This window comes from Nanorana parkeri, unplaced genomic scaffold (genome assembly GCF_000935625.1).
Source record: "Nanorana parkeri isolate BGI_ZX_2015 unplaced genomic scaffold, ASM93562v1 scaffold347, whole genome shotgun sequence".
Classification (NCBI taxonomy): Eukaryota; Metazoa; Chordata; class Amphibia; order Anura; family Dicroglossidae; genus Nanorana; species Nanorana parkeri.
Window position 1 is genome coordinate 564,483 of NW_017306615.1, and position 25,497 is coordinate 589,979.

The 25,497-nt window shown below is 44.3% G+C and overlaps 2 protein-coding genes across 2 annotated transcripts in view; one reads left to right on the forward strand and one right to left on the reverse strand.

The window, feature by feature from the left end:
• The window catches only part of LOC108788732 (syntaxin-binding protein 4-like), a 39,038-nt gene extending 35,728 nt beyond the window's left edge, over positions 1 to 3,310 (forward strand). Inside the window, exons 20-22 of the mRNA XM_018558574.1 lie at positions 806 to 912; positions 2,422 to 2,479; positions 2,971 to 3,310. Coding sequence (XP_018414076.1) covers positions 806 to 912; positions 2,422 to 2,479; positions 2,971 to 3,310 — 505 coding nt within the window. The remainder of the gene's footprint in view (positions 1 to 805; positions 913 to 2,421; positions 2,480 to 2,970) is intronic.
• A 3,376-nt stretch (positions 3,311 to 6,686) lies between these two features.
• Positions 6,687 to 25,497, reverse strand: part of SEC14L5 (SEC14 like lipid binding 5) — a 49,032-nt gene continuing 30,221 nt past the window's right edge. The window contains exons 4-17 of the mRNA XM_018558585.1: positions 22,233 to 22,382; positions 21,094 to 21,225; positions 16,559 to 16,687; positions 15,029 to 15,257; positions 13,719 to 13,831; positions 12,337 to 12,526; positions 11,335 to 11,423; positions 10,674 to 10,744; positions 10,245 to 10,416; positions 9,773 to 9,907; positions 8,843 to 8,980; positions 8,468 to 8,713; positions 7,888 to 8,060; positions 6,687 to 6,827 (exon numbers count right to left, since the gene is read on the reverse strand). Coding sequence (XP_018414087.1) covers positions 6,725 to 6,827; positions 7,888 to 8,060; positions 8,468 to 8,713; positions 8,843 to 8,980; positions 9,773 to 9,907; positions 10,245 to 10,416; positions 10,674 to 10,744; positions 11,335 to 11,423; positions 12,337 to 12,526; positions 13,719 to 13,831; positions 15,029 to 15,257; positions 16,559 to 16,687; positions 21,094 to 21,225; positions 22,233 to 22,382 — 2,070 coding nt within the window. The 3' untranslated portion in view covers positions 6,687 to 6,724. The remainder of the gene's footprint in view (positions 6,828 to 7,887; positions 8,061 to 8,467; positions 8,714 to 8,842; positions 8,981 to 9,772; positions 9,908 to 10,244; positions 10,417 to 10,673; positions 10,745 to 11,334; positions 11,424 to 12,336; positions 12,527 to 13,718; positions 13,832 to 15,028; positions 15,258 to 16,558; positions 16,688 to 21,093; positions 21,226 to 22,232; positions 22,383 to 25,497) is intronic.

Genomic DNA, 25,497 nt, shown 5'->3' on the forward strand with positions numbered 1-25,497 from the left:
CTTGTGCCGTATTTATTCAGGTGGATCCATGACCTGGCGTAGCTGCAGTGGGTTCCACCATAAATAAACACTTACCCATCGTTATTTTGGGCTATAAATCATGACGTTTATCATCTCTCAGAGATCTCCCACCTTCATATGAACCCAATCCACCGGATTAAATTAAATTCACTTTGACTTCCTCTAAAAAAAAACTTTGTAACGACTTTCCGTGTGGTTGGTGTTATTATATATGTGATTATGTATTATGTTGTAGGAAAGTCATAAGATGACCAAACCCTATACAATCTGATTGTGCTATTCACTTTAAATCTACCAACTCTGGTACAATTGCTGGGGTTACTATAAGTAGCCTCATATTGTGTAAATTTTATGCAGTGAAAAAAAAAAAAGGCCGAGCCCCTCAGGGGTATGGCTGGGAAAACAGAATAAAGTTTGTTTAAAAAAAAAAAAATCTACCAACAACTGTGTAATGTTTGAGCCTGCGCAATTGGCTTCAGATTGAATGGCGTGTATCGGTTTGTCATCATATGACATAAGGGTCTATTCACAAAAGGGTGAAGGGTTTGGAGAAGGCAGGAGAAGTGAACAATCTAGGACAACATAGACAATATGGAAAAATTCTCCAATTCAGCTCACTTTCCAGTTCAGCTATGTTGTCCTAGATTGTTCACTTCTCCGGCCTTCTCCAAACTCTTCATCCCTTTTATGAATAGACCTGATAGTTTTGGTTAATTGAAGAAGGGGTTCGTACAATTGGATTTCAGTGTATACGGCCCCCCCTATAAGCTCCTCTGTCTTGTAGAACCGAAGACCTGGAGACCAGCTATGATGGCAATGCTCTGAATGCCTGCTTGCCCTCTGCACAGTTACTGGTTACAGAAGTCAGCAATATCCTAGAATCCTGTAACGGTAAGCTACATCTGTGTGCACTATTTCCTGTACATATTCCACTTTAAAACTGACAAAGCAATAATGTAGCCACACATTTCTTTCTTAGCTTGATTCGTTTTAGAGGATATCTAAACCCAAGAACAAGGATTTATTATATTGCGGCTTACCAGTCTTTAGATGTGGCGGCTGTATTTGTTTTCTTTTTTTAGGCTAAGAGCATTTTTCAGCAAGTACAGAAATTATCTGCTGATCCTGCCAGAAATGCCGTGTCCTTGTCACTTCCTGTTGAATTAACTGAAAGCAGAAATAGTCTTATTTTCCTTCCAAGCTATCTTCTGTAAACTACAGATTCCCCCAACCTCCATGTGAAGGAGGTGAAGAGAGGAGGATGTGTTCGTGGTCCAAATTAGGAGAGCAGCCTGGGGTGACAACCATGGCTCACGATATTGATACAGTATGGTGATTGAGCGTTGTCACCCCAGGACAGCTTAGACATCCTGTTTCTTATTGCCATTTCCTCCTCTCTCCACTCTTCTCCATAGCCATATAGATCAAAGCTGAACTCCGGGCACAAATAAGTATATTCCTCAATAGCCAATAAAAGGATATATATATATATATACAAATGCAGATATTGTAGGGGTAGGCAACCTCGGCACTCCAGCTGCACTGAAATTACAAGCCTCCTCATGCTTCTACCTCCGGGAGTCATGCCTGTGGCTGTCAGTCTTGCAGTGCCTCATGGGCAGTGGTGTAACAATCACCATAGCTACCCAGGCGGCCGCTATGGGGCCTGGCCAGATGCCGTGCGGGCCGCCTGGGTCGCTATGACATCCTCTGCTGCTGGCTGTCACTGGCGGCTCTAAAGAAGAATGCGCTGCTGTTAAGATCACTGACAGTAATCTGTGCAGCAGCGCGTTCCCTTCCACAGAGTCAATGAGAGCCAGCAGCGGCGGTAGAGCAGGCGGGACCCGGCAGTGGAGGATGGGCCCGTGGTCAGCAACAGGGGAGGAGGCGGGGCCCGATGACCGAGGAGGCGGGCCCAGCGACAGAGCCCATCAGCGACGGTGGAGGGGAAGGAGGCGGACAGGTAAGGAGTGCGACCAGCCCATCTGAGGGTGACCCTGCAGAGCCCACTAGAGAGAATCTATGGTGGGCTCTGCAGGGTCACCCTCAGGTGGGCTGTGTGGGATCTCAAGTGGGCTCTGCAAGGGGTATAACTGGAAAGCACGGGGGCCCATAACAAATTTTGCTATGGGGCCTTGTGATTTCTAGTTACGCCCCTGCTCATGGGACTTGTAGTTCCTCAAGAACTAGCATGCGGAGGTTGCCTACCCTTGTCTTATTACATGACGTGATTAGATCTGTGGTTCCTGGTTCAGACATGTTCGGCACTAACATACAGTCAAAGGTCAAATAGTAGAGATTAATAATAATAATTAGCAGCAGACAGGAGATGCAACAGTTTCAGATAAGTGTGCTTCTGTCTCTTTAAATAATAATAATAATGAGATATTGTCATTTCAGCCTGCCCACTTTCATGTGCTGACCCCCAAAAGAACAGACGCCGGTCAGATCAATCAGGGTGAGTCAAATTTTAGGAAACGCAGGGAACCTTTGCAATGCTCAAAATCTAACCCAGAGATAAAGTATATTTAACCCCTTCGTGACTGACGACGTACAGTGTACGTCGCCAGCATCGGAACCTCTATAAGTTGTTGTTTTTTTCTATCTGTGTCCCATTGGGGAGACTTTCCAGTACTTCCTCTCCCATAGACACAATGGGAAGTGAGAGGAAATATCCACATTATGGCCACTAGATGGAGCTGAAGAGCTTATGAAATACTGATTTCCAATGCTCCTCAACTCCATCTAGTGGTCATAAAGTAGTATTACCTTACATTACATTCGAGCTGAAGAGAAAATACACAAAGATTCTCAGGGCGAATGGCTCTGCACATTACTCATAAATAGACCCCTTTAAGTAAGAGGAGCCATAACCACTAAAAGGCTTTCACGGTACCCTGTATTTTTTTCCCCCTCAGAGCCTCCAGCCGGACCTCTCCGCCATCTCAGGTCAGAAGCACGCGGACGCAAAGCCTTAACTGCGGCGCGGAAGTATTATACTCAGCCAAAGACTCAAAGGACAAGCCGAAATAGGTCAAAATGGCCTCTCGCTCTGCTGGTGGATTTGGACTCAAAAGAGACTCTTCAATCGAGCCCGAGTACAATTAATGAGAGCAGCAATGTTACACCAGCCATCCTAAAACAGCATTTCCCAAAGAACGTTGTTGTGGTTTCATGTCAAGAACGGAGAACTAATGAACGTGCCAAATTTTTCACAACCCCGACTATGGCACACGCAGCTGAAGCATGGCCGCTTTTCATTGGCCCAGGTTACCGGACCGTGAATTAAGAGAGACAGAGACTCTAACACCTAGACTTTGACTCCTCATACCGCTTTACCTGTTCTTGTTACCTAACCACAAGACAAATCTTCATCATGTCAGCTGAATTGTACATTTCTCATTAATATTCGTCTCCATTAGCAATAGAGAGGTCACAGGTCAGAGGTCACTGCCCAGCATATGTGATCAAAGTCATTTTGGAAATCCAGACTTGTCTCAAGCTGAATTATTGTCCAATACCAAAACCTGAAGCTGAAACATGTTTTTTTTTTATTATTATTTAATGTTGAAATAAAAACAATAATTCTAAGTACGCTGTTGTGACGCTTTGAAGATGCCGCTGCATGTAGGCCTGTGATCATAGTAATAGTGTACTTTATATGAACAACATGAGCAAGTCATCAGCAGACATCCCAACTCTCCTGGACGCTCCACGAGTCTCCCGCTATCAGTTAGCGGCTCCCGGCCGCCCGGGAGAGAAACACTTTCTCCTGGAAAGGTTTACTCTGCTCCATCGTGCAGAGTAAACCTTTCCCTGCAATCGTTTTTTTTTTTCTGACATCGGGGGCCGCCGGCTGCCGTAACTCCGAAAAACAAAACAACACCATAGGAATGCATAGCTAGATTCCTATTGGCTATTTCACTTTGCAATAGCAAACTAGCTATTGCACCCGCCCACTGCTGCTGTCAATCAGCAGAGGGGGACTTGAAGTTCTCCATCAGGTCCCCTTCTAGTGATTGAAGGCAGCAGAGGGCGGGTGCTCTCTCGCCCTTCCCCCGCGGATTAGGGGGGGGGGGCAGAGGGCACCTCCCTGAAATGAGAAGGGGACCTCCCGTAAATTGGTTCTTTCAGGTTGGAATCCCTGCATCAGTTGCGGCCTACAGAACGTTATCTAACCAATGCTGTGTTGGGAATTCAAGATGGCTGCCACTTCTGTGCTGGGGACAGGTACTCACAAGCCTTACAGCCTTGAAAAGTTTATCAGAGGAACATTGTACCATGCCATGGTGACTTATCTAATTCTGACTTCACAAAGGGTGTTCTCATTAGGGATTAGACATGTGCACCGGCAAAACATTTTTTCATTTTGATTCGGTTTTTGCGTTATTTCGTTTTTAGGGTCCAAAATTCAATTAGTTTCGGAATTCGGATTTGGAAGAAATTCGTTATCGGTAGTCTGTATGAAATTGTGTTTCGTTTTCGTTCGTTGCCGCAAAGTGACATCTCAAATGTCATTTTGCTGCAACGAAATTTCGTCCAACAAACTAAATTTCATACAGACTACCGCTAACCAATTTCGGAATCAGAAATTCGGATTCGTTTGCATTCGTTATATCTGTAATTTGGATACAACCCGAAATTTCGTCCGAATTTCAATACTGAACGAAAGGAATCGCACGTCTATTAGGGATGCACCGATACCAAGTACCGTGCTCGGTACAAGTACAGATACTTTTCCAGCTCCAGGACTATAGAGAAAAATTCAATAGTTAGGAGACAGCTGTCATTTGTAAGGAGCACACGGAGCTCCTGGGATTTGTACATCTCTGTTTTAATGTATGATTCTGTTTTTATAAATATAAATAAAGGGATGCACCGATACCATTTTTACAAGTACAAGTACTGATACTTGCCCAAGTCCTCACAGATGCAAGTACTGATACATTTTTGTTTATTTTTCATGTGACAGTTTTTCTAAAACAATACAGACTAATGATTTCAGGACAGTGGTGGAGCGCCAGAGCTATATCCCAGCTGCAACCTCTGCAACCCTGGTAGTTCTCATGAAAATGCCAAGTATCGGCACTGTTATCTGAACTGGTATCTGAACATCCCTAGTTATCATAGAATATCATAGATATTTGTATGTCTAACTCAATATTTGAGTACTCCAAGTTTTGCGGGGTTGGCTGTTAAGGTTCACAAGAATAAGCATGGTCCATAAGCACAGTAAAACTCATTCATGAAAGCACAACTGTCTGGGCTGCTCCCAACAACCATTATGATTAATCCTTTCATATTTTTTCAGCTGACAGCAAAATAAAAGGAAGAAGTTGGTTCGTGGGAGCAACAAAGTCAGTTTTACTAGCACATCAGATCTGCATGGTGCTGCAATGGGAACTACAGTCAAGCCCTTGTGTGTGGCCTTACACCAGTACCCATAGCAGCTCCACAGCATTGAGAGATGTATTGACAGCAGTCATTCTAAGAGTGAAGAGCCAATACATCAAAAAATAGTGTACAATTAACTAATGACATGAGCAAGTCATGGGCTACCTTCTACTAAATGATGAATAATGACAAATGTTGTGTTGTGAATACAAAGTGGCTGTCACTAATGTATTAGTGACAAGTACTCACAAGCCTCATGTCCTGTTATCAGAAGAAGAAATAACCAAGCCTTGGTGACTTACTCAATTCCCAAAGGGTTTTATCATGGAAGATTTCTAAAAAAAAACGGAAACACCCGGACGTCAATATTTGAGCATTCCAAAGCTATTGAGGCCTCTTAGGATAGTTTATAGAATAAGCACAGTAAAACTCATTAAATGAGAGCAGGACTGCCTGGACTGCTCTTAACAGCCATTATAAACATCCCTTTCATAATTTTCCAGTTGACTTTTAAATAAAAAGAAAAAGATGGTTTGTGAGAGCAACAAAGTCACTGTTACTGGGACATCAGAACTGCATGGTGCTGTAACGGGAACTCATTTTAGCCCTTGGGTGTGCCCTTACACCAGTACCCATAGCAGCTCCACCACTGCTTGTCAGCAAAACGATATGGGATAAAAAGCTACAAATGAAAAAAAAAAATCAGATCTTCAAGAAAGCTTAATTTCCTTAAGAAAAATTGGCCTGAGGTCACTCTGAAAAAAAAGTCTGTGTAAATAAGTTAAATAGATAAAAGGCATAATATTAGAAAACAGCCAAAAAGTGCTGGCAGTGTAGGGTGGCTAGTCCAGAAAACCTACACATCAGATCTAAGGCCATCCTACAAACCAAGGTGTCGTAGTTATAGTGAAAATCTGTCCATCAATGTCATATTAGGTTCATCCACCACACACTGCTCGGATAAAGTCCTACCGAGACTTGGTTAGTGATGGTAGCTGCATAATAAATTAGTACCAAACTCGTGAGGTAAGTTGTCCTTCTGTAGATTCTTGATATTTGGTTTCGATGGATATTACAATCATGATTCGTTTGATGACTTTGGAAGATTTACTTACTCCACAATGCAAGGAGGTTTCTTTTTCGGTTGTGTGCTTTTTAGCTGGCTCTTTGGAGCTGGTGGTGCCAGATTTTGCCATGGCACATTCGAGGACTAGGTGATGACACCCATGTCCTCTGTAAAAATAAATAAGGCCAGTTGCTGGCATAGGGTCAGAAAGTCAAAGGGGGGCAAAGCCCCCGGGGTCCTCTGTTATCTGGAGATCATAGAGCCACTGTGAGACTTGTTCGAAGAGTTGGTGACCCCGCTTAGCTGAGAGAAGCCACTGCAAGATTCTAGGCTGGACATTGACCCCCTGAAAGCAAAGAATAAGACAGAAGAGCACACAATTTAGGATAACTGAATGCCTCCATGACAGATTTATCCAGCTAGATGATGACACCTGATAAGCTTGCATGTGTTGTGAGCATCAAAGAGGACATGTCATTTTTGGAGCAAATGTAAGGTAGGAAAGGGGTAGGTTACTACTCCATGTTAGCTGGTGTCTGATGATTGGCCCAGTACTATAACATGCTGCTGAGCAGAGGAGCATTAAAGTTAAATTGTGATTTTGGTCTGCTTGGGCAAAGAACAGGTTCATGTGACGCTATCCAATACAGGGAACCTGTCGGGATAGCAATGTGGGAATCCTTCATGCAGAACAAGCATGGAGCCAAGGATGTTGTGACAGTTCCTTACTAACTAGTCAATAGGTTATATACAAGTAAGTATGCTGACTTCACTCTAAATTCACTAGTCATATGCTTGTTCAGGGTCAGTGCCAAGTATTCAACTAAGAGACAGCCAGGAAACCAGCAATTTCGGAAGGCAGTCAGCAATGTCAGGCTCCATATGTATCTCAGTATAGGTTTCTTTCAAACCTCACACATGCAAAAAATTACGACGATCTTGGTGTCTGTTTGCCTCTGACCTCTGGTACTAAGTGACAGGTCAGGACAACTGCATATTCCCTCACTCAAAGAATTTAGAAAGGTAACCAATTTTAATGCCTATCACATGAGTTCCATTAATACCCTTCTCTTTTTCTTCTCGTTTGCACACGGGTGTGAAGAGAGGAAACTGTGCAAGCTTAAAATAAAGACTTTGAGCTTACACAGGGCTTAGGACTCTCTCCCCCTAAATGGGTGCTTGAGCGGCCAATCACCAAGCACCAGAACTGGAAGTACCAGGATCTCTTCTATCCTGGCAGCTAAACAGTGGATCGGGGAGTGAAGGTAAGGAAAGTATGTTCTACAGGTAGGGCTGTTATTAACGTGGACATGATGCCTGTTTTCTGCATAGGTAAAGCCTAGGTTTGCTTCAAGTTGTCCTCCTACTTGGGCCCCGCTATCCTTTAAAAAGGAATACCACCTTACCTGAAATCCTCTGATGCCAGAACCTCGAAGTAATACAAGACTTTACACTTGTGACTGGATCCCTGAAGTGAGGCCAAAACATCATCTACTCGGGCAATGCTGGTGCCAGTCGATGAGCTGTGCATCTTCCACTGCAGGATGTAAAACCCGGGCCAGCGAGTCACATGAGAGCCCTGGGAAGATAAGGGGGTTATGGGTATTCTTGGTTAGTGGCAGCAGAAATAGATCTAAAGGTTCAAGACTCTCAGTGACTCATATGAGTATGGAGTTGGAAATGGGTCAGAAAAGCTCGGCTTTAGGTTAGGAAATACAAAAATGACTTAAAGGTGATCTGGTAATCTGAATAAATATATCTAAACGCCTTATAAAGATTCAATAGATTTTACAAACATTTTTATTCCGTGGACAGTGCAACAGGCAAGCGGACATCAGTTATAAATGGAGCAGGAGGTTCTACCACCGGCATAAAAAGGGGCTCTGCAAAAGATTCTGTTTGGCCTATGGATCAAAACATCTGGAGTTTTTGTGCGGCCATATGCCTTTTCCCAATCTACACAACTACAGTATAGTGGTGACATACCTGGATGCTCTCTCCTTCCCTGCACACAAGCGGAGCCTCCACCCAGCTGTAATCCGCCCCCAGCACCCAGTTCTTGTCAATCAGCTGCACATTATTGCTGGAGCTGGCACCAGAAGAGCAGGAAGAGTCCTTCTGATGGATCTCTGGGGCCCTCTTGGAGTGGAAAAGGCTGAACATCACATCTCCGCGGAGTACGTCAAAGTCCCATGTGATAACCGACTCCACCTCCAGAATTTCTGCTGATATCTATGGGAAGAAGGCACAACGAGAAGATATCTGAGACTAGACAAGAGCAAAATCTTCAAAGGTCTTTCTAAATATGCCCACACATTGAGGGTTTGTAGTCCAGCTGTGTATGTTCTCCCGGTCACTGACCTCATGCGGGGCTCCCTTGTAGATAAAGGCAGAGTGGTAGATGGTCTCTGTCCACAATCGGATATGATCGGATGTTTCTGCTTCGTCATCCGATTGGTAAAGTGATTTGGGAACCAGTCCGCCTTCTGGAATGTTACACTGCAAAACATAGTCAAACAATTGTGTTATTGATCTTTCTTTAGGGCCTTTGTCAATGGGGTTTTGTTCAGTTTAAGTGTGTTTCCCATATAAAAGTATATGGGCAATGCAAAACCTGGCTTGAAGAAGGTCAACTATTGGTCAGAAGGTGGTCAACTGCAGGGCAGACAGAAGTCAACTACAGGTCAGAAAGGGGTAAACTGCAGGTCAAAAGAGAGTTAGCTGCAGGTCAGAAGGAGGTCAACTGCAGGTCAGAAGGAAGTCAACTGCAGGTCAGAAGGAAGTCAACTGCAGGTCAGAAGGAAGTCAACTGCAGTTTAGTAGGAAGTGAACTGCAGATCAGAAGGAGGTCAGCTGCAGGTCAGAAGGAAGTCAACTGCAGTTCAGTAGGAAGTCAACTGCAGATCAGAACGAAGTCAACTGCCGGTCAGAAGGAGATCATCTGCAGGTCAGAAGATCAAATGCAGATCAGGAGGAGGTCCTACTGCAGGTCAAATGCACCCATTAATGAATCCTGAATTATGTGAGCGGCATCTCGAACTGATACCATCAACATAAGCCCAAAGCCCATCGACGCAGACCCTTACATTGTTGTCAAAATCTTTATTGGGGTCCTTCAGTGGTCCCACTTTTAGACAGGGAATTTGTTAAGGGGACAAGTTAGACCGAAAAACTGCCACCGGGAGCTCCTCTTTAGGAAAGCAGGGTTTGGTCTGTACTCCTTTTCCAGTTCTAACCTCGTAGTTGTAAGCTCATTAGAAAGCTGGTCTAGAAAATAAGGGACATTCCTACCACACACTCTCCTCCGAGAAAATCCGGGATGATCTCTTTGTCCACATAGTCCGCGATTCCCCCAGGACCCTGATAGTTGTTGCCACTGTAAATGAGGAATTTTTTTCTGGAGTTCTCGTTGATGAATGGACTGACCTAGGAGACAATGTGTGATCATGTGAACCCATGTGAAGACAAAAGCCCCAAATAAAAGTATATCTCTAAACACACAAACACAAACCATTATACTTTTTTTTTTATCTCCTTCACCACATATTCCCAGAGCCCAATCTACACTTTCATCAATATACTGTAATCCAAGCCCAGATGAAGTGGGTGTCAAGGCCATAAAATCTCTCCAATAGCATACAAATAGTAATCCCAACAGAGGTTCTAACCAACCCCAATCCATCCAAAATGTAAAAGAAAAAGACTTTAGATGCAATTATAGCAAATGCGTAGAAGGTAGAAGAGCAACCCTTCCATCACTCACCAGCGTCCACAGAACTGGAAAGACTCGCGGAGCCCGTACAATCAGAAGTCTTCCTAGTGTTTCTGGGTAATTGGCCTCCACAACCTCTATGATCCTGAGTAAGGCCTTCACACTGGGCCTCCAGAGGTGTCTCATGTTTAGCCCTTCCAGGTCCACAAGGCAGGTCCAGGATCTGTGGGGAGACATTATGCTCACTAACATATATATCCAGGAAAAATTCACCTACAAATGGCTCCGTGATACTTTATAGCACTGACTAGGGCTGGGTCCTTGATGCTCTATGTTTAGAAGAAGTGGGTTGAATAACACCGGGTGTTATTTCAGCCATTTTGTTTCAGCTCTATTCGGGTGCATTGCTAAAAATATTGATTGTCATGACTTGGTTATATGAGCCACAAAAATAAGAGGCCATCGCACCTGCTCACTGACCTGATTGGGGAACCAAACAGATGAGTATTCTCCTCACATCTCCTCTGACCTTCCTCACTGATGGAGAGGACCTGTCATGGGACACAAAACATGCAACGTAAATAAGGTTTTTGCAATAAATAAAGACAACCCTGCCTCAATACTCCTCTCCAAAGGCTTCAAACCTAATGCAAGCAGTGGACTGGATCTTGGGAGGAGTTATGTGAATATCACTATGTCTTGATGGGTTTGATGTCAGCCTGGAGGAGTTGGACGTTTCTAGGCAGGCTGTACTTGCATGCAGACCACCCTAGGTAACAACCACATGTGATATCAAGCGTCCATGACTGAAAGAACTGAAAGCCAATGAATGAAAGGGGTAAAGCCAAGGACAGTCAGGCTGGGGACGTCCTCCAGCCAGGAAATGAGGTGGGCTCTATCTGACTTGCTGCAGCTTTTAATGCACATTGTGAGAAGCTCACAGTGTGCAGTGATATCAGAGAAAGCCATTTCAGTCCAGGAGAGGAGCAACTGTGCAAGACTGAAGGCAAGGCCCGAGTTCTGCTTTAAGTTTACAAGTACAGGGAAGTCATTCCTCCCAATCTGACAATTATAATAACCTATTTATCACAAAAAATGTAACATCAGAAGAGGACATGATTTCACAATGTCAGGTACCTACATGACGCAAGATGGCCTCCTCTCCCACAGCTTTTAGTAGCCCTTTAGTGTCCACTTGTCCCAGTCGTAGGATGTACAGGGGGCGGCCATCTGAAATACAAACAGACAGATACAATGAGGATAACATGAGGGGCTCATTGGATATTCAGATTTTTAATGCTGCATAGTACTGAATGGTGGGACGGTGTGGGATTTTGGGCGATGGCAGTTCTACAAATGAGATGCAACAAAACATGGCATTGTTTAAGTATTTGTGGGAGTGAAGTGACTGCAAATACAAGTGGCTGGTGGGGCTAACAACTAAGTGGAAATGCTGCATTGCCCTGCATGGAAAATCCATCAAAATTACAAAGTACAACTCAGCCTGTGGTTGGATAGTGAAGGAGCAGCAGAACACTCATGAGGTCAACATTGTTCTATCTTCCAATCAGCCAGCTGCCTGTGCAATAAAGTAAAGTCTGATTGGTTAACAGTGCTGCCCCACCCTCTTCCATCATGAATCATGCAGTGCAGGGAACTACAGGAGGCTAATATAAAGACAGATGGGTGAAGTATATAAAATACTTTTTTTTGTGTATTAAGAGTTTATTAAGCATTTTCAAGTGAAATAACACACAAAACACATAACAACATTAGGTACAACCAACAAAGTAATGGCATCTCCCCGGAGTGATGAGAATATCACAAAGTCCTCATTGGAACAGCAGCCACAAACCTAAAATACTTTGAAGGTTGTTTGAATGAAACATAATTGTGTAAATGGTGGTATTTTATATCTCCCTACGGTTTTGCTATCAAAGGACAAGTAACCTTTAGCTGAAGACACGAAATATTGAAAAAAAATTCTCACTACTGGAGTCTCTAAGAAATGTAAGAAGCCAATGGGTAACCCAACCCACCGGTCACCATGACAAATCATAAATGTTGCTTTAGAGTGGAGCTGACCCATTTTAAGGATATTGACCTCATGTAACACACAAAGGATTGAGACATTAGGACTGACCTTTATCGTGATAATGCCACCCCCCAGCATAGTACTCTTCCACGATGGGTGGCGGGTGCCAAGTCTGGAGGATATAGTCAATTTGATATTGCTTGCGCCAAGAAAGGGACTGGCAGAGCATCTCCCGAGCTTTCTCAAAGTTGAAGTCTCGAGCGCGGAGGAAACGCAATATGTGCTCATCGTTGGGTATCTGCATGGAAGGAAGACGTAATGATGAAATGGGATTCACCCTTACGAATGTATAAGGGTTTGCTACACACATCCTGTGGGCTCAGCCTTCCCTCTTTTATGTGGCCAGGAATGTGGACCACACATATATCAGTCAATAGTCTAGGTTAGGACCCCATTAGGGCTCACCAAATAGGGCTCACTTTAGGTCCATGGTCACCAGAATAGGTCAAGGTGAGTTTATGGCCATAAGTTACAGTATATCTCAATCACACTTCATCAACATAAGTCAGGGTGTATCATCGGTTCATGGAGTCCACCAACGTAAGTCAGGGCGCATCAGTGGTTCATCAGAATTAGTGGTGGTATGCACAGTAATTTGTTTGCTTTTTTACCTATACAAGTCAGTGCATCTGCAATTTAGAATTTAGATTTTCAAGGCAGGTGGCAGGTGGAATCCCAGTGAACAGCAAGGAACACAATTGATTTAAGTGTCGGATGGATGTTGATGGGATACATCACTACCTGTCTTTGTATATATATTGGGGATTCTCAAAGCCTAGGGTGTACTCACAATGGATGTGACTGAACCGAATTGTGGCTGGGTACGATGGTCCCTCCTCCCCACTCCCGCGCTCACACTCTGCTATCAGGAAGTGCTCCCAAGCATCCCCACATCATTTTCTCTGCCAACCAGACCACAGTGATCCCTTGTTTCTTGCTCCATGAATGATCATTGAGGTACCAGTACTCAGGCAGACTAAAGCGAACCATACTGGACTCTAGGTGAACTGTGCCCCAGACCACCTCTTCCAATTGGTCCCAGGCATGGTACACTTAACCGTGCCCGGGCACAACTCAGAGTGCTCACACTACACAAATGCACTAACGAGGTGAACAATGCCCAGGCATGGGTAAAATATCTAGTATGAGTATACTCTCAGTCTCCACTAATAGATCCGTGGACTTCATCCAATGATCAACTGTTTAGAATTCTACACAGATTATGTAACTGGAGGCGCTATAATGGCAGCTGGAAGGGGTGCAGCCAAGAGCTTCGGTTGGGAGAGCTCATTGTGGGAATCCCTAAGAGATATGACAAAGTGCATCCCACCATTGTTCCCTCAAAACATGTTCATGGCTCAAAATTCAACACAAAATTAGCAGAACATAGACAAGTAATGTACGGTAACCCCCGGCCTTTCTTTTCTTACTTTGCCCTTGTGCGTATCCTGCAGCCACTGTCGGAGGTGGATTAAGGTGCTTTCCTGCATTGGGGTGAGCTGTCCCAAATATCGCTCTATGTACTCAGCTTCCAGTTTAACACCTAAAATATATAAGAACGCACAAAAAGGAAGATTATCAGTGGCACTTAAAGGAGTTGTAAAGTCCCGGCATATACTGTCCTGTTATAACATCAGCATTGTAATAGGAATACATACTGGACTTGTTCTGGATAATGCAATCAAAAGAGATAGAGAAGAATGTCCTTCATTTTGGCCATGAATGTTTTATTGTAGCAGAAGAGCGACATTAATCTCTGCCTTCTGTGTAATTAAACTAAGCCCCCTTTATATACAATACCTGGCCAAAATAAAAGTCACACACCCTAATATTTAATTGGACCGCCTTTAGCTTTGATTACGGCACACATTTGCGGCGGCATCGTTTGAATAAGCTTATACAACGTCACAACATTTATTTCCATCCAGAGTTGCATTCATTTTTTACCAAGATCTTGTAGTGATGATGGGAGAGTCGGAGCATGGCGTAAAGTCTTCTCCGGCACAACCTAAGGTTCCCAATGGGGTAAAGTTCTGGACTCTGTGTTGGCCAATGCATGTGTGAGAATTATGTCTCATGCTCCCTGAACTGCCCTTTAACAATCTGAGCCTGATGAATCCTGGCATTGTCATCTTGGAATATGCCCAATGTGCCATCAGGGAAGAAAAAAATCCACTGATAGAAAAACCTGGCCATTCAGTATATTCGGGTCGGCAGCTGACCTCATTTTTTGCGGGACATAACGTTGCTGAACCTAGACCTCATCAACTGACTCCCCCCCAGATCATAACGGTGCACTAAATCCAGGTGGCGACTTTTTTTTGGCCAGGTAGTGTATCAAGTAGGTTCTAGGAGGTTAGGTTGTGCGAGATATTGTGTCTCTTACAGCCTTTGTACAGGAGGGCAGTAAGCCAATGCAGTGAAAGATGTCCCCTAAAATGTGTTCTTGTCCCCATCAAAGAGACAGAGACCCTTCCCATATCCATAGCATTGGATGTAAACCTATAATCGTCAATTCCTTCACTTACCATCTGGTTCGGACGTTGGGTTGTGGGCTCCAGGCTCTCCTCTGACGAGTCCTGGGAAAGACATCTCCTTCTGGTCCACTCTGAAACCATCAGAGTTCTTATCCTTCCCCACTCTACTAAAAATGTGTTCTTGTCCCCATCGAAGAGACAGAGACACTTCCTATATCCATAGCATGGGATGTAAACCTAGAATCTTCAATTCCTTGACTTACCATCTAGTTCGGATGTTGGGCTGTGGCCTCCAGGCTCTCCTCTGACAAGTCCCGGGAAAGATGTCTCCTGCTGGTCCACTCTGGAGCCATCAATGCCGTAGAGCTGCCCTCTGATGGTGTTCTCAGAAATGGGGGTATACCCCCCTGATCCGCCAGGGGTCCATCTTGGGATGTGAGTGATTCCCTGAGATATCAACTCATTCAAGTAGAATTCAATGACCTCTTTCCCCTGCAATGGAGAGGATTCAATGTCACATGGGGGGTATTTGGGTATAACCCATAAATAACAGCTGTCAAAATGTAGCTAACACACATTACACTGAGTGGCCAGATTATTATGACCACCCCATCAGGACTTCGTTGGGCCGCCTCGTGACTCCACGAGATGGTGAAAGGTGATGCGAGGAATCTGACACTGCACTGTTGCCCTTCTGTTGTCTTGTACCAGTCTTGCCACTCTCCGTTCTGCCCTAACATTGACTAGTCGCTGACGGCCACAATTCGCACGTTCAGACCCAGATTTTCGGCTGACAGTCCGGTCTTTAAACACTTTAACAATGAGCTGTTCTTGAACATTTAACAAATCCTGCTGTTTTGCTGATACTCGCTCCATGGCTCCGAGCGCCAACAATCATCCCGCGTTCAAAGGCTGTTAAATCGCGTTGTTTCCCCGTATCTTCAGAAACAAATCACTTCTACTGTCGTGGTAAACAACCTGCTTCCCTATTTATAATGGTCTGGCCCTCTAGCAACTTCAGCGCAAAATTATAGCTAATTTGCCTACAAACGTCAGGTGGTCATAATAATCTGGCCACTCAGTTTATACAGGCAGCCATTATTAGAGGGGGCTGATATGTTGCCATATCCGTACATTGGGGGCCATGCAAAATGATATTATCAGCTCCAAGTAATGTTCAGACATTCAGCCTGTGACTGGACAGTGAAAGGTGAAGCAGCAGACTGGTGAGCAGAGCAGGATCATCAACAAGGCAGCTAAGGCAGTAGCTAGGGGCCCTGTGGAATCCAGGTGGCACAGTAACCTTCATACTCCTGCAGTAAACTATAGAGATAGCACAACTGGTCAAAGATCTGCCGCCTCTCACTTCTAAAGGGACAATGTAGGTGCAGGCAAATGGTGTCGGACAGATCCATGCCAACACAGATAAAGTATATGGGGTGAACGCTCTGTGCTTATTGCAATCCTTATCAATGTCAAGGAAAGGAATGGAAGACCAGAGCTGCTACCTTGGGCCCCATTCAGCCATAATCTGTCTCTGCTGATGAGTTCATTTCTTTGTCACTCTGCTCTCTCCTCTTATCAGCAGGTCCCTTATTAACAAGTAAACACTACAGTACAACTGGTTGTGCTGCATCTTACTCCCCCAGGCTGTAGTAGGACTGTAAATGGCTGATACCAGGTCCAATTCATTAAATTAATTGCATTCTATAAAATACTTTTATTTAAAAAAATACTTTTAAAATACCGAAATAAATTTAAATACACATGTAAACTGATTTGGGAGGACTGACCCGCTTGATGTTGGCGGTGTATTGCTTCATGGCGATCTTTTCCACCGTGCTCTCGAAGCCAAAGAAAGACTTGATGTCCAGAGAGGCCGTCTGCTCGAAGCATGTCCATTCCTCATTGTCGGGGTGAACCTGGAACCCAGAAAAAAAAAACTCAGCCGTCACAGCTGCCATTGCCAGGAGCCTCACACGTAAATGAGAGGAGTGATTGTCATCAGGACAGGGAGACAGAGACAGTGACAATCTGTAACCTTTTCATTAATGAAAAAAAAGTGTTTTAGTTGCAGTCCCCACTAGAGAGATTTTCTGTCATTTCCTGTCCTAAAAGGAAGTGAAGGCAAATTTCCCCAATGAGGACATTGGCTGCAAATTAAAACCCAACAGAGACGCTGTCTCTTCCCTGCTGGGTCCAAAATTGTAAAAAAAAAGTTACGCCCCACTCTATATATTGCTTTATGCTCTAACCTTAGAAACAGAATATATAGAATATATATTTTGCTTAAGAATAAAGGAACCAACTGCATGTTCTATGGTGGAGGTTCCTGTAACACTATACAGCCACAGGAGGGCGCTATATGCTTCCAAACTGCTAAATGCTTCACCAGCAATAAAACGCACATTTTTTTTTTTGCTTCAAATAATGAAAATGACAAGTTCATCGCCATATGAAATAATCTTGTGTCATTGTGTACCCCTATATTCATCCCATATGTGTTATAGTACTTAGCTGGTTCCTCAACGGAGTTCACTGCTCGGCTGAGCTCTACATGTCAGGGAGGTTTAAAAAAAAGGCCTATAATAGTGTGGCTGTATTTCTCCAAACATTCCAAATAATAATACTTCTGTTTTATGTATGTATTCTATATAATATATGTGTGCAGGGAGGGGGGGGAGATAGAAGGGATGGGGGATAGTGATGGGGGAGAGAGGAAGATGGGGGGATGAAAGAAAGGATGAGGGAGAGAAAGAAATAGATGGGTCAGATGGAAGGACGAATGGGGGAGAGAGCGATAGATGGAGCAATGGATAAATGGACGGAGAGAGAGAAATGGGGGGAGATGGAAGGAAGGATGGGGTAGAGAAAGAAAAAGATGGGGCAGATGGAAGGACGAATGGGGGAGAGAGCGATAGATGGAGCAATGGATAAATGGACGGAGAGAGAGAAATGGGGGGAGATGGAAGGAAGGATGGGGTAGAGAAAGAAAAAGATGGGGCAGATGGAAGGACGAATGGGGGAGAGAGCGATAGATGGAGCAATGGATAAATGGACGGAGAGAGAGAAATGGGGGGAGATGGAAGGAAGGATGGGGTAGAGAAAGAAAAAGATGGGGCAGATGGAAGGACGAATGGGGGAGAGAGCGATAGATGGAGCAATGGATAAATGGACGGAGAGAGAGAAATGGGGGGAGATGGAAGGAAGGATGGGGTAGAGAAAGAAAAAGATGGGGCAGATGGAAGGACGAATGGGGGAGAGAGCGATAGATGGAGCAATGGATAAATGGACGGAGAGAGAGAAATGGGGGGAGATGGAAGGAAGGATGGGGTAGAGAAAGAAAAAGATGGGGCAGATGGAAGGACGAATGGGGGAGAGAGCGATAGATGGAGCAATGGATAAATGGACGGAGAGAGAGAAATGGGGGGAGATGGAAGGAAGGATGGGGTAGAGAAAGAAAAAGATGGGGCAGATGGAAGGACGAATGGGGGAGAGAGAGATAGATCGAACAATGGTTAAAGGGATGGGGAGAGAGAAAGGGGGGAGATGGAAGGAAGGATGGGGTAGAGAAAGAAAAAGATGGGGCAGATGGAAGGACGAATGGGGGAGAGAGCGATAGATGGAGCAATGGATAAATGGACGGAGAGAGAGAAATGGGGGGAGATGGAAGGAAGGATGGGGAGAGATGGGGGCAGAAGGAAGGAGGGGTGGGAGAGAGAGAGATGAAAGGAGTAGATGTTAGAAAGAGAGATGCAAGAAGATAGAAGGAGGGACAGGGGAGAGAGAGAGAGAGAGAGATAGATGGATAGAGAGATAGAGAGATAGAGAGATAGAGAGATAGAGAGATAGATAGATAGATAGATAGATAGATAGATAGATAGATAGATAGATAGATAGATATAGAAGCCTTAATGAAGAGCTTAAAACTGGAGAGAAAAAGCCACATTGTCCATGTGTCCCCCTCATGAAATCATAGAGGAAGAAATTCCGCGTCCCTGGATAAGGCCAATCACAGGGTGTTGTAGATGTAACAATGAGACGCCATCATTCCCCATCAATGACTTCACCCTGAAATTCCTTGTTCCGGCTCAGTGACTTACTGTAGAATGTATAACAGACGCAGCCAGGCGTCTGGTATTTTCAGTGATGGCGGCCTCCTTATTTCTCCCAGCTCACGCTTCCCTTAAATAACATTCTCTCCCCACCAGACGGGTGATAACAAGCTACTAGCATTCGAAATATGTCTGCAATGTCAGTAAACGTAATGGCCCTTTTACATGGTGAGAACTATGACAACCTGCATGTGGATACACGCCGGAGGATCACAATCTGTTTTGTACATTTTATGTGTTTTCTCGCTTTATTATATTTCTGCATTTACAATGTATACATTGTATGTCTTTATCTGCACTGACACAGTGTGTGCATATTAATAGCCGCCTCCTAGAAAACAAGTGGAGGGGAATTACATCCAAGTACACAGACGTATGAGAGCGTACAGCGCCATTTAGTGAGAGAGACCCTGCCAACAACATAGAAAACTGCAAATAAAGGGTTTAAAAATTTGCTTCACTTCGGATCCATTTGGATTCTTTTTATTTTCGTAATATTCGGATCAGAACAAATCTGAATTTTTTTTTCAGTTTCAGACATTTGGATGGGTTTTTTAAAAAAAATGTAAAACTAATTTTTTTGAATTCATGAGGAAAAAAAAGCGTGCCCCCCCCCTAATTCATACCAGACCCAGGCCTGGTCGGAACTTTAGGGAGGGAATCCACGCCAAAAAAAAACAAAAAAAGCGTGGGGTACCCCCACTAAAATCCCTTACCAGACCCTTGATCCGAGCGGCGGCCTGGCCCTCTTTCCCCCTCCTGCACCATAGCAGGCCACTTGCCCTCAACATGGGGTAGGTTCCCTATGTTGATAAGGACAAGGGCCTCTTCCCCACAACTCTGGCCTGGTGGTTGTGGGTCTCCTCTAGATTTTTCCAACTTCTTTAACAATGGCTCCCGTTATCTTCTACCAGAACACTAGCTCCCAGCGATGACCAGGAATTTGACATGAATGTGTCACTGGGACACGGCAGGGAGCGTTGAGCGGCATTCCTATGAACAGTCCAGCTTAATCTTGCTTGTTATCAGAGCTCAGCCGGTGCCGAGTCTGGCAGCTGTCCGGGCCTGTTGGAAAGTTTGTAGGGATTGTTGTGGAAAGTATTTTACTACGAGCCTGTCAGGTTATCTGCCTGTTACAGTCATCGCTGTCCCACATGTGCCAGTCAATGTGGAGTTCCCTTCAGATGGCGGCATGTGGACCAAGGCGAAAACCGCAGCCATAGAAAGACACTAAATCTATCAGGACATTAATAAAACCCAACTGAGCCATCAGTGTCATTCCAGATGCAGCAAAATAAAAGGTGTCCAAAGTCTTCCTGTCCATTTTCCTTAGAAAGCAGCCACAGCCTGAGTAGAAAAGCCTGTCCCCTGCTTGCTGTTTATGAAGCAGTGGTCTCTCTGCAGAGGTCTGACATGCCCCCCCCAGACTTACACCAATAGCCTTGCCCTGAGCAAAGCTTCTGCTCATTGCTGATTGGAGAGCATAGAGGCAACCTTGGCACTCCAGCTGTGTTCAGACCAAAGATCCCATCATGCCTCTGCCTCTGGGAGTCATGTCTGTGGCTGTCAGAGTCTTGCAATGCCTCATGGGACTTGTAGTTTGCCAACAGATGGAGTGAAGAGGTTGCCTATTTTATAGGATATATGAAATATATATAAAAAGAGAATCAGAGCTAGAGCTCTCCAATCAGCAGGGAGCAGGAGCTTTGCACAGGGCAGAGCTATTGGTCTAAATCAGAAGGGGGGCGTGTCAGACCTCTGGAGAGAGACCACTGCTTCTTCATAAATAGCAAGCAGAGGAGTGCCATGGTTGCCTGCCCATGAGATAAAATGTATACACTTATTAAGCTCCAGTCTTATGCTACAGTTTTAGATATCTCATGTTTACCATTTCACTTATTTATCCGCTCATATTCTTTGCGTATCCGCTATTGCTTGCAGTTTCACACTCTGCACACCATTCAGGGCCTTCCACATCGGTCGCCATTGTATTTCTAGAAATGTATTCCAGTGAAGGCTGAAGAAGTATAAATGCCTATCCCATGTAGTCCCAGAAGAGACCACCTATGGGTGACCCCAAGGATCCCATGATCTGTCATATCATCAATGCCCAGGTTGTTAGAATTCACATTTTAGGTTCTAGGTCACATATATTGTAGGTCATGTATGGACAAGCCAGAGTAGCTGGTCGCAGCCCCTCGTAATTAACTTACAGAGTACCTGCAGGTCTCGTTCACCAGGACACGGGTGGAGAAGGTCTCGTTGTGTGCCTCGATGTGCAGGGTCCGCTCTTTCCAGTTCAGGGTGTTCTTCTGGATGAAGTAGACAAACTCCACCCCGGCAATCTGTGGAGGGAAGGAGACCCCGAAATCAGAGATACATTGAGTGGAATGTGCATATTAAAGAAGAACCCTGCTAAGGAGAATGGAGGAACCTGGAGCGGGTGGTGGGGCAACCACTACAAGGATGAGACTGGCAATGTGTCAACCCTGGAACATGCCGGAAAGGTTGTAATGTTGGAATACGTTCAAGTGCTGTGGTTAGATGTGGTGGTATGGTTGTATTTTAGGTAGGTGTACAATGGTGACCAGAGTGCACGTACACAGCAAGCACCCCCAACACAAACAATGCACAAAGGAAAAGATGATGCAAAAGCAGAGCAATCGTCAATGAACACATATCATCAGTCAGCCTTGTTAGACCAGAAAGCTAAATAAAAAGCAGACAGACAGACAGACAGACCACAGACAGACATGACTGCTCATTGGGCCATGAACAACCATCAACACATTGCCAGTGGGCTATATGTACCCTCCTCCCACTGGAAGCGATCTAGATCCCCCCCAGCCCTCATAATGGTGTGCTAGAACTCCTGCACTGGAAGTGACAGGTTCAATAAAGAGAACCTGTCACCTCCAAATGCTAATCACACAGGGGATTGTTAGCTCCTCTGTGATAGCATTAAAGTTAAGTGAAAAAAAATTGATAAAAAATGTTTAAAAAAAAGTAACAAATAATAAGAAATAATAATGAAAATAAAAAGGTGATTAAAAAGTAAAACATTATAAAAAAATATTTAAAAAAACAATAAGATAAACAAAATTATATATATAAAAAAAAAAGTAAAAGAGCATTGAGGAACCTGGCCTTGTGACAGCAGAGAGAGTAAATCCGGTCCTGCTAGTTGGGCCAGAACTTAGTTCTTCCATGGGTCACAGGGTTCAGGTCACCCAAGTTCAGCAAACTCTGACTGTGTAGATAAGTGCCAACTGCTATGTGTCTTAGAGAAGGCCAGATCCACTCACAGCAACCGATGAGAAACAATCAATCGGTAACATAAATAGAAAATAACCTTTTTCAGGAGTCGCGGGGCATCAACGTTGAGCTTGCAGCTGCGTTCCGCCATGTGCAATGAGCCATCTTCACTTTTGTGTTCGAATGTAATATCGCTGCCCAGGAATACCGGGATGAGGGGGCAGGTGGGGAATCGCTTCTCGTATGCCTGGAGGGTGGACAAATGGGGGAAAAAGGTCACAATGGACAAGTTTGTCATAAAATTAAACGTATACTGTGAAATATTATAACTACGATTACAAAGTGACCTAAATCGCTATATCTAAGTGTCCCAGATGAGGCATACCTGTACAAGACAGGTGGACATACTTACCTTTACTGCTTGCTGCGCTGGGTCCTTCTATACACTGGGTGGCCAGATTATTATGACCACCCCATCAGTACTTCGTTCGGCCGCCTCGTGACTCCACGAGATGGTGAAAGGTGATGCGAGGAATCTGACACTGCACTGTTGCCCTTCTGTTGTCTTGTACCAGTCTTGCCACTCTCCATTCTGCCCTAACATTGACTAGTCGCTGACGGCCACAATTCGCACGTTCAGACCCAGATTTTCGGCTGACAGTCCGGTCTTTAAACACTTTAACAACAGCTGTTCTTGAACATTTAACTAATTCTGCTGTTTTGCTGATACTCGCTCCATGGCTCCGAGCGCCAACAATCATCCCACGTTCAAAGGCTGTTAAATCGCGTTGTTTCCCCGTATCTTCAGAAACAAATCACTTCTACTGTCGTGGTAAACAACCTGCTTCCCTATTTATGATGGTCTGGCCTTCCAGCAACTTCAGCGCAAAATTATAGCTAATTTGCCTACAAACGTCAGGTGGTCATAATAATCTGGCCACACATTGAAAATGGAAAATAATTTTGTTTTGATTTACACTAAGAGCGGAAAATAATTAGAACCTCTGTTAGGGGTTTTACATCTATCTACCAAGTGGTGAGATTTCCTTGGAGCTGGGGCCTGCTGACATCATATCCAAGATGGCGGCGCCCATTAGCAGTCTCAGAGCTTTTGGATGTCCACGCAAGAGAGGCTTTTACAGGCAAATAACACGAATGAAATACATAAATATACATGCAATCCCACGGGAAGATTGTTGTTGAAATCAATGGTATGGTGACAGGGTCTCTTTAATAAGAAAGCTTGATTGTCCCATTGCACATCACGGTGGAAATCATCGGTGACATTGCTGATCCAACAGTGAAGGTGTTACTGCCACTGACAATTGTCACTAAACACGACGCGGATAAACCGTTCTGAGTAATCTGCTTTATAGCGTGCTAAAAATACAGACAGTGCTAAGACACATCGTGTTAAGGTCACGTCGTAGGAAGGTGGAGAGGATGACTCAGTGTCAGGATAGGCACCTTAGTTATGTCATACGAGACAGGTCCTCATCAACCGGTGAAATGTTCCTCCATGATGGGAGATGACTTTGCTTTGATTGACAATTGCACATCTATTGCTTGTTTAGAGTGTTTCTAAGATATAAAACATGGTCCATTTACTCATCTGCCCAGTCAATCAAGTTGCTGGGCAACTGCCTGGCCCATGGACATAACGTTACCCAACTGGTTTCTAGTATTTTCAGTTTTGGATAGATAGGAGAAGTTGGAAACTCTTAGGCTTTTCTCCCATTGGGGAGATTTCCCTTCACGTCCAATCCCAGAGACACAACAAGAAGTGAGACTAAACCTGACCTTCTACTCCTGAAAACATATTCCTCCCTCCTACTTCTTCAACAATTGCCTCTCTCCTACTTCTTCAACAATTGCAAATGTATCCCCGCCCTTCTTCAACAATTGCCTCTCTCCTCCTTCTTCAACAATTGCAAATGCCTCCCCTCCCCCTCTTCTTCAACAATTGCAAATGCCTCCCCTCCTTCTTCAACAAATGAAAGGGGAGACTCCATTGTTTTTTTGCATTTTAAAACTGAAATACTTTTGAGATTTTGCATGCTTTTAGATGGCGCCAAGGCAGAGAAAAGTTTGAGAAACGCTATTCTAGCATGATACCACTGCTCCTTTACAGATGCAGTACACTGAGTGAGTGTTGTCACTCTAGGACAGCAAGTCTGTTATTGGCAAGATCACAGACAATAGGAGCTCATGCACACAGCTGTCTGTGGCCGTACAACATAAAATCAGAGTAGGCAGCGACAAGTGCTGCATATCGCCTCCCATTGAAGTCAATGTCTGTATGTAGATGTACATGGGTATACGCCCGGTGTGTGCCTGTACACTACATGTGTTTACATACGTCCGCCATACACTCTTGCACAGCCATTGACATCTATGGAAGGCTATAAGGAGTTCCTGGGGCTCCCTAGTGGGGAAAATACGCCGGAATGTAGAAGGCCGTATGCATGAGCCCTTAAAGCGGACCTTTACACTCAAAAATCTAATTCTACCAATGCATCCCTATATGTATGATGATTAATAATAACATAGACATGTGAGGTGTAAAATGCTGTGATTGTGAAATACTTACACTTGCAGAGCATTCACTTCCTGCTTTGAAAGGGCAAAATGACTTCCGTTTGCCAAAGCAATGTACACTGGGATTGCCTTGTCATCAGCAGAGCATCGCTGGGAAATCTCATCTGTAGACTCACCAGATCTCAGGGAAAGGCATTTTCCTCCCCTGAGATGATGTGTATGGTCACATGTCCTAGTCACATGTGCCAGAAACAAAGGAAGTAAAAGGAGAGCTAGTAATCTGCCCTTAGTTAACATGGCCACTGCCAGAGGAATGGGGAAGAAAAGAGAAACAAGGTATGCAAAGAATACAAAGCCGGCAATTATTTAGAAGTATGTGTTTGTAGATTGTCATTACTACACATTTCTAAAGGTGTGTTTGTTGTTATTTTAAAGATATGTGTAAAGGTCGGCTTTAAGGAAAATAAAGTAGATATAGAAAAGGGACAATCTCCATAATATAATGGAAAACAAACATCAAATAGACTATCCGATGATGCAATGATAAGGTCCCCCATAAAACCACATAATCTGCCGCCGAGCTCCTTGACCCCCAATGGTGGAATTCTATCATATCATTACTCATTGTATTGGGCAGATTATACTTTGTTTTATATACAATGTTTCGGGAAATTTCCTCCAGGGGCAGAGTTTGTGTTTGTATGTGTCCTGGGTGTGTGTATGGCGTGTGGGCAGCCGGTGGACGTCGCACCTTTTATCTCACCCTGTCAGCGTTTTCCTGCTTCGCGTTTCTGTCACTCGCGGCGCTATAATTAGAAGGAGCG